Source organism: Dysidea avara, chromosome 9 (genome assembly GCF_963678975.1).
Source record: "Dysidea avara chromosome 9, odDysAvar1.4, whole genome shotgun sequence".
Classification (NCBI taxonomy): domain Eukaryota; kingdom Metazoa; phylum Porifera; class Demospongiae; order Dictyoceratida; family Dysideidae; genus Dysidea; species Dysidea avara.
In genome coordinates this window covers 1,451,540-1,465,886 of record NC_089280.1, presented here as the reverse complement: position 1 = coordinate 1,465,886, position 14,347 = coordinate 1,451,540, and the positions used below count along the sequence as shown (strand labels likewise).

General features: G+C 39.5%; 1 protein-coding gene across 14 annotated transcripts in view; it reads right to left on the bottom strand.

Annotated features, from left to right (window-relative positions):
* Positions 1-2,640: 2,640 nt before the first annotated feature.
* The window catches only part of LOC136265392 (rab-like protein 6), a 25,646-nt gene continuing 13,939 nt past the window's right edge, over positions 2,641-14,347 (bottom strand). For 2 of the 14 annotated variants that reach the window (XM_066060213.1, XM_066060225.1), the window contains exons 13-28: positions 13,401-13,542; positions 11,873-12,050; positions 10,800-11,229; positions 10,663-10,709; positions 10,338-10,595; positions 10,201-10,288; positions 10,030-10,149; positions 4,254-4,300; positions 3,986-4,025; positions 3,748-3,938; positions 3,613-3,700; positions 3,442-3,561; positions 3,214-3,381; positions 2,890-3,008; positions 2,721-2,840; positions 2,641-2,670 (exon numbers count right to left, since the gene is read on the bottom strand). In XM_066060213.1, coding sequence (XP_065916285.1) covers positions 10,903-11,229; positions 11,873-12,050; positions 13,401-13,542 — 647 coding nt within the window. In that variant the 3' untranslated portion in view covers positions 2,641-2,670; positions 2,721-2,840; positions 2,890-3,008; ... (9 more) ...; positions 10,663-10,709; positions 10,800-10,902. Of the gene's footprint in view, positions 2,671-2,720; positions 2,841-2,889; positions 3,009-3,213; positions 3,382-3,441; positions 3,562-3,612; positions 3,727-3,747; positions 3,939-3,985; positions 4,026-4,253; positions 4,301-10,029; positions 10,150-10,200; positions 10,289-10,337; positions 10,614-10,662; positions 10,710-10,799; positions 11,235-11,872; positions 12,051-13,400; positions 13,543-14,347 lie in introns of those variants that run through there. The other 12 variants (XM_066060219.1, XM_066060217.1, XM_066060216.1 and 9 more) reach the window with 12 other exon arrangements.

Here is a 14,347-nt window from a genome sequence, read left to right as displayed (position 1 = left end):
TGGGTGTGTGGTCTACAATAGAGCGATGTTTTATAAAAAAGCACCGCCAAAAACCAGACTAACAGATTACTGAATCCTTATAATTTCAACACAAGTGGCTAAACAACTAAAATATCTAGGTCCTGTGGAAGCGATTTTTTTAAGTTACTGGTTGTATAGACGTTTTATTGAACTTTTAGTAGTTTTCGAGTGAAAAAAGCTCTTTGAAGGCTTGTATCTGAGTCACTGGGAAGAAACACGTCAAAAACACTTCCACAGGACCTAATAAATTTAATATACAGTATCACTATGCCCCAGAAATGCCCATAGAGCCTACAGCTTTTGCTGTATTTGGCAGCAGAAAAACATGGTAGTGACAGCTGGAGCTGAGTGATGTACAGGCTGACTTACTTGTGTTACAACAAATTGTAGTGTTCCACAGCCTCAAACTACACTGCAGCTACATAAAAACATTAAATACAAAGGGCTTCACCTTCATTTAAAACTTTTCACGCTGCTAGACTGGTTTTATGGGCTTCTCAAAAAGTATTGATAGGCATTCAAAATTTTGAATGATTGCCCGTGACTATACCGTAACCTTAACTACTTGCCTACATTTTAAAGGTAATTCTTCCAATTGTTAACTACATGTCAGTAGGCATGTATCAGGAAGAACTGAAGGTATGAAAGTGAATGAACTTCTTGTACACAGGACAAAACCAACACACATCCAGTTGGCCTGCCTTCCACCAATCAAATATGGTATACACTGTCCTAACAGTCCCATATGTTGCGAAGCAGTACCAGAATAATGATCTACAATAGCAAACTTGTAGTTGCCAGGTGATTAGCAATTAACTTTATCAAAGTCCCATGTTAATACATGTTTTGGTTGCCTGAAGAATGACAGACAGCTTATCAGCCTTATTATTACTGCCTATATGCTTTATATATCAGTTACCATTAAGTGGGTGTGGTTGCTCTGAATCAGATGGACGTGGTTGATCTTGATTTGTTTGATAAGACTGGACCTGACCACTATGGTGTAGTTGATTTTGATCTTGTGACTGTGGCTGCACCTCATTAGGTGGGTGTGGCTGCTCCAAGTTTACAGTAGTTTGCTGTTCAAACAATGACTCATCTGTTGGTAATGAATGGACTGATGTCCTGTAGGAATAGTAAATCACATGATCACAGCACATAGGTTATTCCCCAATAGTAACCAGGACAACAAAAGATGTAGGCTACTACCTACAAAGGTCCAATTGAACCTTGGACCCACTGACCCAAAAAATACATACCACACACACCATGTAAATGAAGGTGTGGTCAATAGCAGTTGACCTATACATTTAACAGTTTAGTACTATATAGTAAATTGGTGTCAGTGAAGTATATAATATTTTAAACCTTTTTGGGCTCACTTCTATAATATCACATGTTATAATGACAGCATTATAGTCTTATCCTTCCCTGATTCACATTTCAAAAAACTTAGCTGAATTTTTTACAATTATACACTAGAAGAGATATGATATCAGCACTACGTCACTATTAGCATTATAATGCTGAACAGGCCTTAGATGTTTGATTAGCCCTCTACCTCATTGAGTAAGTTCCTCATCATAAGATGGCTCCAGTACAGTATATTAAAATAAAACCATTAAGGATCACCATAGAAACATTGATATACATCATAATCCTTTGATATGTATGTGTTTACACTACCAAACATGGTACCAGGTGTTTACTAGCTAGGAAAGAAAAGTTTTGTATTAAGAAGGTTAGTAAAGAGGTCAGGGTTACACATGACATGTGTGTATCTGAATACTTTATATTACTCTGAGCTTCATTGTTTAACATTGGATGTTATATGATGATGACATGTTACCAGTCACCTGAGAGTAGTTCACTGAATACCTACCTGTCATCATTGGGTGACAAAGCCCACTCCTTCCACTCATCCCCACCATGATCAAGCCCCAGTTCTACAACTGGTTGACACATGTCCTGACCGATCACACGGAGTTCCTGGATATGCCTCAGGCTACCAAAAGCACGAGAGTACAGGCTCATTCTACTACTGGCTCTCTGTAGGTGAAGTCCTTCATCAGTTGTATCAGTGGCAGCAGCTGACATCAACACATCTTGCATCTGATAGGAGAGTTGTCGATTATCATTAAGGTACCCATGAACAGAGTCCCTGACACTGAACTGGGTACTGGGGGCAGTGACTTCATCGTCCCATGTGATGTCATCTAGGCTAGCAGCTTTGCTGTTTGTTGCCATGGTGTTATGAATAACCAATGGTGATGGAGCCACCATGTCATCATGAAGACTAGTAGAGCCACCTTCACTGACCCACCTCTTCAACCCATGAGACCAGGTACCCAATTTAACACGACCTCTCTGAAGGCGTGGCTGAATCAAAGGTGTATCACCAAATCCCCCCAGCTTGGTCAATGAGCCAGCACTAGCATGACTGACTAACTGTCGGACACGTTTTGTGGAGACATGATGATGGGCATGTATGAGCTGGGTTGTCCTCTTCTTAAGACATCGGAATGTATTACGTACAGTGTAGTAATTTGAGTGTTTCTGCCTCTTCATAGCTCTCTGTACTTCCTCCAGGATGAGAAGGGCCTTCACTTATAGATCACAATCCTTTAGTGGTTGTGATAGATCCACTACCTTATTAAGAAACACATAAGATCTAATAATAGACACAAAGAGAGACATACTCTTGTGTAATAATCCTTAGCCTTCACCAGTTGTCCAGTCTCATAGTAGAGTGCCCCCAATAAAAGCAGGTACTTCATCTGACCCACCATGTCATCTGACCTCATTTTCATGCTTAGCAACTAGAGGGATAAGATCACATGACACTCTTGTGGATCACATGACACTCACCAGGGAGTACCACTCGATGGATTTGTGCAGGTCACCAATTGCTTCACTGGTTATAGCTAAGTTGAGTACGGCCACAACCTCGCCACATACATCTTCAACATCCTACACACCTCTAAATCCTATAGTAAACAGACAACACACATTCCTCACTAAGGTGGATCATCAGTTATATCATACACCACTCAATACCATATTATACTGTGATATTTACCAGCTCAGTGTCTCCTAAATAACACTATCCCACCATAGACCCACAAGGAGGCTAACACTGAAACTGATGAATTTAGAAATTATCACAGAACAAGTACACTGAAACTAGGATACCTTGAGATTGACCATGTGTCCTGATTATCAAGGTATCCTGATTTTCCAGGCTAAAGGATACTTTGGGACTATTACCAAATATCCAGATTTTGTAGGTGTCCTCATTTTCAAGTCTCCTGATTAACAGGTTCCACTGTACCTAAAACTTGTGATCTAGATAAGTGCTGTCTAAAGAGCCACACAGTTTTATCTGCTCTTTACAATCAACTAGTATTTCACTTCTCAAACCTTAAGGTAGTAAGGGTATGCTTCTTCTAGTTGTCCTTGTGCTCTTAAACAATTACCAACATTACACAAAGCTCTGGACTCCCCACGATAATCTCGTAACTCTTGTGTCACTATTAGATGCTGTAACAGATGGAAACTATAGAATGTACACACTGACAGACAGACAGGTACCTGGTAATAGTAATGTACAGCTAATGGATACTCCATTAACATCTCATGACTACCACCCAAGTTAGCAAATGCTGCACCCTGTTTGGGCCTGTTGTATCACATGATTAGCCACACCTATTACAGAGCCACACCCACCTGTCATAAAGCTGTTCCACCAGGAACAAGTGCTCACCGAAATAACTGATAGCCTTGCGTAGTCGTGATGTCACTATCTCCATACCAACCATATTGCCAGTTTGCTGCACACGTTGTAGTCCCTTCTTACCCAGCATCTTCATCAGTACACCAAGGTTGTTGTAAGCTGAAGCCATTGCCATCCTTGTTAGCTGAATGAACACAGATGGTCAACTGTATCTAAAGACAAGTGCCACACCTCTTTAGTAGCACCACCAGGCTCATTATCCACTGTAACCCTAGCAACAAAACATATAATTGTAACTACGTAATAAATATACACTTTATTTACTCAATTTGTGCTGCACCCTCAAATATTACCGCAGTGTGGTACTATTTGAAGGGTTTTATCATTGGTTTTATCCTTATTTTTGGGCAAAAAAAGAATAGTACCCCTGGGGCACAAATCAAGTAAATACGGTACTACAACATGATAATAACGGTTCCTGATATACGTAACTGCTTACTTTTTCTAACTACTCTCAGTGGCAGTAGTCAGCTTCAGGACAGGAGTCTGTATGGGTAGATATTGTGTATACAAATGTACATAGATCATCAGAGTAACCAACAAACACTACCGCTATCAAACATCACACACACTTACTGTAATATTAAGGATTTCAACAAGTAATAAAAAATAGAAACCACAATCAATAATATTATTAAACTATCTCGTGATAAATCTCGCTACCAGACGCTGCATGAAGTGTTCCATGCCGGGCTTAACAAAGTGTTATCTGAGGGTGTATCATGTTACAAGGAGATGTGGGGCCAGGAGAGAACATATTCTGTGAACGGAAACAAAGATAGTTTTGCAATAGCCATGGTGTCACACGATGACATCATTGGGTATGTTCCCTGAACAATTTCACACTTGGTGCTTCATCCAGCATCGAGGTAGCATATTGTGTGAGGTCACTGGGAATCCTCAGTACTCAAGAGACCTTCGTCAACTAGTACTCCAAGTGCTGAAAAATTAGCACGCTTATGATTAGAAACTTTCCTGCACTTGCCGAAATTTAGAGCACATTGCGTTCAAAGCACGGGGAGTGCCGAATATTTAGAGATGCCAAAATTTTAGGGAATCTACGGTATGAATAAAAATAATAACTAGATGAATAAATTTTAAAATGGGAATAAGGAACGCTGAAAAAAGCCACGAAACAAGAAGGGGTCGCTGGGGTGGTAATGTAAACCACACATCCCTATTTTCACTCTCTGTCATAAATATTTAGTTACATGCTATGTCATTTTGAAGTGAGTCAAAATAGGGATTTGTGGTTTACATTACCACCGACAGAGAGTCAAAATAGGGATTTGTGGTTTACATTACCACCCCAGCGATCCCTTCTTGTTTTGTGGCTTTTTTCAGCGATCCCTATTCCCATTTTAAAATTTCCAATTTTTTATTCATCTAGTTTGTGTACTTTTATTAATCCAGTAATGGATTATGAAGAAGACTGCTGTGAATAGTGTGATTTTGCAATCTGCATAGTAACACCATCAACATTTCAGTACACACATGAAACCGATCAAATTGCAATGTGCATACAGACTGAGAGTCTCCTAATATGAGCTACAATTTACATTACTGGTGCCTTTAATAGCTGTCAAATTCAGTGCAAGGATTGTTGTTATACACTTGACTGCATTATTAGAGTATTTACATGACTGCTCTATTAGAGTATTTAATCTGGATAACCCGCCCACGTACAATAAGGCCACTCCAAATAAATTCTCTGTTTCCCGTCCTGGACTAAGGCATATTTGCATGCAGGCGGGCGGTCCATTTCCATTATTTCATTATAAGGTTGGCTAGCTTTTCAAGCCATTATTTGCCTGGCACACCCAAAAAGGCTGCATAAAAGCATGCTTAAGCTTGTTCCTTCCTTTGTAAGTTGCAAAAATAACACAAACATGAAGTTTATGCTGACTTGATAGCACTGCTTACACGTGAGCTGACACCGTTTCAAGATAGCTTTTACCGAGCCTATCAGTATGCAAGAATAGCCGGAAAATAATGGAAGAATATGGAGTAATGGAGTATTTAGAGCTGACAGTAACCAGATGCGGGCGGTGGACGGGAAACAGAGAATTTATTTGGAGTGGCCTAATCATGGAGCAAAAAAACCACTTTGCAACAAAGTCATCAGCCCAGATTAAGCTTCCTGGCCTATACTGAGTTTAATAAAGACAGATTCTATTAGCCACAAGCAGCGTACACCAAAAAACTTAACTTTGAGCATAATCTTGTATGGCTTCTCGAGTGTGATGGCGTTTTGGCAAGAAGAAACGGCCCGGTTTGGGCTATTTTCATCCGAAAACGAAATCAAAAATAGGTCATGGACACGCACAATGATCCATTCAGTGAGCCTTGCTATTTTTTTATCCCAGGATTCTCCTTGTAAACTTCGCTATGCCTGTGAAAGAATAGTCTCGCGTAGCCAGACCCTTTTCTGTCTTTTGTGTGGGGGTGGGAAAGAAAAGGGTCTGGTGAACATAGTATAGCATCGTCGTTGGGCTATCCCGAGATTGTGGGGATTCCACTGCACAGCTTCCGGATTGTTGTTTGGTGCAAATGACGTGATCTGCTACATTTGCGTCCTGTTACCATAGATATTTCAGTAGTAGCTATGGTAACAGGATACAAATGATGCAAATATTACCAAATCGCGTCATTCGTGCCAATCAGCAATCCGGAAACTGCGCAGTAGAATCCCCACAATCTCGGGATAGCCCAACGACGATGCTATACTATGTTCACCAGACCCTTTTCTTTCCCCGCCCCCACACAAAAGAAAGAAAAGTGTCTGGCTATGCGAGACTAGTGAAAGAATAATAACCCATCCAAAAACAGCTTATAGCTGTAAAAAAAGTGCGCGTCCAAGTAAAGCAGAGTTAACTGCGACAAACAGTAATGATATCATAATGCGGCCATGTACGAGGTGTGCAAGTTGTAAAATTCATATTAGCTAATCAGATAATACAATGTTATTGTTAAAGTGTTAATGAGAACTATGTGATGCTGCTAGTTTTTAAGTGTGTGAGCATCTTCATAAATGCCACACAAATTTAATTCTCAATAAAGCAATGTGTATAGATTCTCTGATAGCAATAAATAGTTTGAGTTTGGCCACCTTTCCTTTGTTCGTAGCATTGCCGTATACAGGAAAGGCGGCCAAACTCAAACTATTTATTGCTATCAGAGAATCTATACACATTGCTTTATTGAGAATTAAATTTGTGTGGCATTTATGAAGATGCTCACACACTTAAAAACTAGCAGCACATAGTTCTCATTAACACTTTAACAATAACATTGTATTATCTGATTAGCTAATATGAATTTTACAACTTGCACACCTCGTACATGGCCGCATTATGATATCATTACTTTTTGTCGCAGTTAACTCTGCTTTACTTAGACGCGCACTTTTTTTACAGCTATAAGCTGTTTTTGGATGGGATTTCAATACTTTTTGTTAGAATAAGCAATGCACTGTTGATAACAGTAGGTGAGTTTCCATGGTTTTGACAGAAACCCCAGATTACAGTGACAGAACATTAAAATATAACTGTAATTTTAGTGGCCAGGGCCGCCCACATGGGGGGGGGGGTATTTCCCCCCTGCTCCAGCCCAAAAGGGGCCCCTTGATTGCCTGTTTAAAGAAAGATCGATATACTCTAATAGAGCAGTCAGGATCTAGACCCTTCCTTGCCCCTGGGCCCCTCTTTAACTCCTTTCCCTGGGCCCCCTAATTTCTCTGGGCGGCCCTGTTAGTGGCATGCAACTGCAGTCAACTAACACCCATTTTAACTAGTAAACCCTTAATAACACTTTGCCTTTTGCCTTTCATCTTGTACTGCATTGAAACGATCAAAATACTCTATTAGAGCAGTCACAAAATAGCTGTAACACTGCAATCAACATTTAGCATAGTTACAACTTCTGCTTAGCATTGGATTGTATAGTTTAAATTACTAGCTACTTACATTCTACAGCACTCATACAGCACTCATACGAAGGTGATTCGACACCCTTACCACCCTATGAGTTGACAAATGGAAGTTTAAGGTGAGAACTAGTGTTATGGTTAATTTACAATCACGTGTCCGCGTGTTTGATTACGTACCACGCCCACTTTTCGTATATCACGAGGTAGCCACTCTACAGCGAAGCTTACCCCTCTGGATGTTTAGAAAACATTGTATAAACAGTGGTTAAACGATGTAGCAACTTTGAAATACAGTGGAACCTGTCTATAATGGTCACCTTGGGACCAGATATATCTGGCCTTTATATACAGGTGGCTGTTATAGAGAAAACCTGCATAAGGCAGTCAGCAGCATTTTAGTGGCTATGACCATTATAAATGGGTAATTATCATTAAGAGGCCCGCGCCAACCGCAATAGAGTCTGACTATTTTACTACAGAAAGGGTAAGGTGAGTCTATGAATGTTGGTTGTAGCTATTGAATATGCTTAAGCAATAAAGCCTGATGTATTCATTGAAAGGCAGGAAGTGTGATAATTGCGCATTAATTGAAATGGTGCCGCGGTACCAAGCAATTGGCTTAACAAGCCACCATAAAAGGTAGCGACCGCTATACGAAGGAGAAAGTTATGTACACACTGATTCATAGGCGAATTGTTGGTTGGCCATTATACGCGTTAGACAGGTGACCACTTAATGCAGACCACAATGCATACATTTGTTTGAGAAAATATTTGGGACCTCATGACCATGGCCGTTATGCAGAGGTGACCGCTTAATCCAGGTGATCGTAACACAGGTTCCACTGTACTTGTTAAATCGCAAAATTGAGTGCTTCCGTGATATTCATAGAATTTTCCCCGTTTATGTTAACAAACGTAACTGCAACGTTACTTGCTGCTGACCCATAATCGAATTTTACAAGACTCTATATAATAAATCCAGCGGGTTGCCTCGTATTGGCTTGGGTGATTAGTCGCCCACCACAGTAGGCTATTAGCCTACATGGTACATATCAGGCAAATCACTCGGGTACACGATACAACTATTACTTATATCATGGCCACAAGGGATTAGCCTGATATATATGCCCAAGCCCGAAGGCACAGGCATGAATATCAGGCAAATCCCAAGTGACCATGGTATAAGCAATATATACCACTCTGGTATGCTCACCTAATAGGTGAAAGAAGACAAACCCATTCACTACATTACTTTTATGCAGAGGTTTGCAAACATCGATTGTGGGTTTAAATTGTGGGCACAAAAAAGAAATGATTGTGGGTTTCACTGGTTGTAGTGATACCATTTTAAGCCAAATAACCACATTGTGGATGAATAAAGTAACCTAAGGTGCTAAAATAAACACTTAGACATATAGGTTGTGAATGTTTGAGGTACCTTTCATGCAGTTGAAATATACTCTGTAGAAAAACAATCCCCACATTGCAAAAATGATTATTTAGTGATGCTTAGTAACTGAACTATGCAATGCTGACTCACTCAACTCTTTTTGCTTCACAACAATGCCCTAACTAAACCAACATGTTTAACTCAAACCCATAATGCAAAACTTTAAACAGTTCTAATTCAAACCCACAATACAAAACTTTAAGCAGCTCTATATAAGTAATCAAAGAGAACTAACACTTTGTAATGCCTCAGCCTCAAAGGCAGTTGTGGTCAGGGCAATATGTGATATATATAATCCTGTGGTTTCCTTTGATCTGAGGTGTCAAAGTGGCATATTAGTAGTTATTGAGATAATGTGCCAAAAAAGTATCGATATTTGTTTTTGAAGATCCCAGTCACTCATACAGTGTTCTCATTTTCAAGTGTCCTGATTAACAGGTTCCACTCAGGGGCGGATCCAGAGTTTGGAAGGGGGGGGGGGGGGCACCTTGCTGAAAAACAGTTGAAGACAAATGAAAAAAAAGGTGACAACAATAATAGCTAGTTATCTTTTACCAAATATATCACATTTGTTATGTAAAATAAAATCCTATTTATAGCTTCATAGGTAAGCTACACTGCCTCATGAACATTGTGACTGCTTTATTAGAGTAATCGACTGCTCTATTAGAGTATCTCGATCTTGTATGCAATTTCTTGAAGGGGGGGGGGGGGGGCATTTGCCCCAAATGCCCCATCCTGGATCCGCCATTGCCACTGTACCTAAAACTTGTGTCGAAGCAGCCACACAGTTTTATCTGCTCTTTACAATCAACTAGTATTTCACTTCTCAAACCTTAAGGTAGTAAGGGTATGCTTCTTCTAGTTGTCCTTGTGCTCTTAAACAGTTACCAACATTACACAAAGCTCTAGACTCCCCACGATAATCTCGTAACTCTTGTGCCACTATTAGCTGCTGTAACAGATGGAAACTATAGCATGTACACACTGACAGACAGACAGGTACCTGGTAATGGTAGTGTACAGCTAATGGATATTCCATTAACATATCATGACAACCACCCAAGTAAGCAAACGCTGCACTCTGTTTGGGCCTGTTGTGTATCACATGATTAGCCACACTCATTACAGAGCCACACCCACCTGTCATAAAGCTGTTCCACCAAGAACAAGTGCTCACCATAATAAATGATAGCTTTCCAAAGTTGTGATGTCACTATCTCCATACCAACCATATTGCCAGTTTGCTGCACACATTGTAGTCCCTTCTTACCCAGCATCTTCACTAGTACACCAAAGTTGTTGTAAGCTGAAGCCATTGCCATCTTGTTAGCTGAATGAACACAGATGGTCAACTGTGTCTAAAGACAAACACCACACCTCTTCAGTAGCATCACCAGTCTACCAGTGCAACATTAACTGTTAACAGTGTAATACGAAAATGACACTTCCTGATATAACTGCTTACTTTTTCTTACTACTCTCAGTGGCAGTAGTGAGCTTCAGGACAGGAGTCTGTATGGGTAGATATTGTGTATACAAATGTACAGAGATCATCAGAGTAACCAACAAACACTACCACTATCAAACATCACACACACTTACCAAAGAATCACCAGAAGGAGAATCCAGCCAGGCATCAAGTAAAGAGGATGAGAATGGATCACTTGTTGTTGTAGTGGTGGCCACAGCTGGTAATATCGTAGTGTCATCCTTTTCCTCTTTTTTGCTTCTTCTTCTTCTGTGAACTTTTCTTCTTCTTTTTCTCCTCCTTAACTTCAGTAGTTGTGATATCTTCTGTTGTCTTTTTCACGTCTGGTTTACTGGTAGTGGGGATTGAGTGTTGTAACGTGAGGCCTGAAGATTTCTGGGTTGGCGGGGCACTTGTTTTAGCAGGTTTAGTTGCCAGTTTCTTTTGAACCAATCTTTCTGCTTCATCATCTTCCTCACTACTGCTCTCTGTGATCTCTACTGACTTAGCTGATAAAAGTGTCGGTCGTGTAGAGGATGGCTTGACAGGGGTTGGTGGAGTTTTCTGTTCTATTAATGATGTGAATACTGTTTGCTTATCATTCAGCAAAGATATAACATACATGATGTACAGTATATATATATCATAAAGGGCCTCCTATTATTACAACTATAAGAGCTATGTGGGTACTACAATGAGTTAGGTTACTTAATTACCACAGGATCTACAAAACCTGACACAAAAATACAAACCTGTAGTGTTAAACAATGGGTAAAATATGTACATATTATTTATAAAAAGTTTATGGGTTCATTCTTTGAGAAGAAAGGATCTAATGGTAACAAGTTGATGTTGTGCTATTTCTACATGGGAGCTATAATTTATTTTCCTATACTCACTGTACAAAACAAATTTCCTGTTGCTGCTATTTTGTAGGGCTGTAACTCCAAAAGTTACTGGCATATGAGGCTGAAATTTCACCACAGCATACACTTGGCTAAGTAGATTATAAATATTATAATAAAAATGTGCTATTATGTCGGGTTTTCACAGATCCGGTCATAATTAATAGCCTAAATTTTTGGATCTACAGTGCATTTGACATGGCTACTGTAATGTGGTGGTCCTACCAATAGTGTCATAAACTACACATTATCTTATTAAGGAGGTAAGGTTCACCATTTTGTTTCACCAAAACTCTACGTACCTTGTTTTGGTTTCGTCTCAATTGTTTCCTGTTTCTCATCTGCATCACTATCACCTGAAGGGATTGTACAGGCTTAACAGTCTTGACTTGTTGTTTCGGCTGTTGTTGTTCCTCATCACTACTGTCAATATCCTCATCAGCAGCCATTAGAGGATTATCCTCATTATCAACACTATCACTGTAACACATAACCATGACAACTTCTCTGATAACATCAGTGTGGGAGGATTGCATCATACTTAACCACAGTACATTAAAGGTGACCACAAATTGTTCAAACAAACATTCTTTGTCAGCTTGCCAACACTGGTCATTATTGTTGTGTAAACTATCCTAACCTCACAAAACACTTAACTATGGTATGTTAACCATCAAAGTGTCTGAGTGTGTAACTAGTTATAAACAATCACATGGTTTGTCCAGGTACAGGGGTTAATGTGACACACACAGGTTAAGTTGATATAATTGTTTAACCATTAAACCCACAAAGAATTATTGGTGAATGAGTGTTTACACAATACCGTAGAGTCTGGTTATTAGGTGCATGCGCTTATAATTTTCAGAGGAATTATTTGTGAAATTTACTGTGCTTGTTAAGTGCATGCGCTTATAAATTACGGTAATGAATTTCTGCAAGGAGGGAATTAGTTGTACCCACTGCAGTTTTCAAGCGATTTGAACACCAGTCAATAGTTTGCTTCAGTCGTGGAAATGGAAATCCTTAGAAGCCAGGTAGCAGCTAACAGCTATCATTATCACAGACGGCAGTATCTGCTAGACACGGGCCTGGCGAGGCATCGAGTACGCTGTGACATGTCTGATTCATTCTGACAACAATTCTACATAGTACAAGGTGGCAAAGGCAATTTCAACCATATGCGCTTAACAAACAGGTATCTAGCACAAGTCTACCATATGCACTTAACAGGCAATATGCACTTAATAACTATGTGAGCCTAATAACCAGAGTATACGGTATAGGCACACATGGTAACACCAGGTGGGGGACTTACTTCTTATCACATAAAGTACACATTTATTGAAAGTCCATTCACTGGGATACTTGGAGAAGGTTAAATGAACACTGTAACTACAACGGCTTACTTGTTATAAAGCAATGAACAACAGCGAGTCATGTTAGTGTTTCAAAATTTATTTTGATTGTGGGTTTACTCATGTGAGTCGTACATGGTCTAATAGAAAATTAAATGGAGCTTGTTGCAAGGTGATAGGAGCAACCACTATTGAGTTATGGATCATTTTATAAAGGTATGTAAAGGGCTTGCGAGTTTCCTTACCAAAAAGTTATTTACATGGTTAGTTCTGGCCTCACTAAAACCCTAGGTACAATCATAGGTAAATCATTTTATTTCCTTGTTACATCACAAGTAGAATGACGTAAATTGCATAGCCACGAATGCTTTGAAAGTTACAGCACTTTGTGCAAGGCACACGTATTTATTATTATTAAGTTTTAATCCAGTTTTCCAGACTATGCAGGTTAAATTACAGGAGATGCATAACTCACGTCTCTTTCTCATATAACTTGTTGTGTTCTTCATCTCCATCTTCTGCTAAGAAGCTGTTATCCATTTCTTCATCAGGAACAAAATTGTCAATATCAGTGATAGCAGCCCTGCTCGACTTGGTCGTTGCCTTAGCTACAGTTACTACATAACAACAGGATCACATGATCACAACAGGCAAGAGATGAGATGATCATGTAGTCCATTTCAGGTTGGCTGTCCACATGGGCCAAATACAAAAATATCACGTGAATAGAATAACCAATGAAATATTTCACACTAAGTGGACGGCGCTAGTTTAAACTTTAAGGCTACTAATCTTTCAAGCAGGTGACTTTTAACACTTTGATTCCCTAGTCAACCAATTGTAACTAGACTATTAATCATCACTTGGGATCACATGACATAACAAAATCAGTATGGAATGATAACAAGTGTAGTATACTAAACACACAATCACATACTATAAACCCACATCATTCATGTATTCACCCACACTAAGATATACACACTACAGATAGCCCCCCCCCTTCCCTGCAAACACACACAAATACATACACAGGTGTGAGGGAATCTTATCTGAGTAGGGATCACAGATAAAAAAAGTAATGAAACAAGAGAGGTCATCTATACCTGCAGCTATACTAGTACTGTTGTGGTTGGTAAAAAGAAGGCGTGTCTTGAGCTGAAGTGATGTCAAACAGTAAAGAAATCAAACCTGTACCATTATCCATAGCTTGACTGGAGGTATCAGTGAGTCAGTAAACAGAAACTGTCAAAAAAAGGGTTGGGGTTCCTTTGAAGACATTTATAAGCTTTGTTACAAAAGCTGTTATGAAGGCAAAAGTGAGACTAGTTTTTTGAGTGATATTTTGAGCACTAAAGCCCAAACCTCCATGATCCCTACTATACAGTACTAACCATACTGTATGATACAGATAGAGTAGAC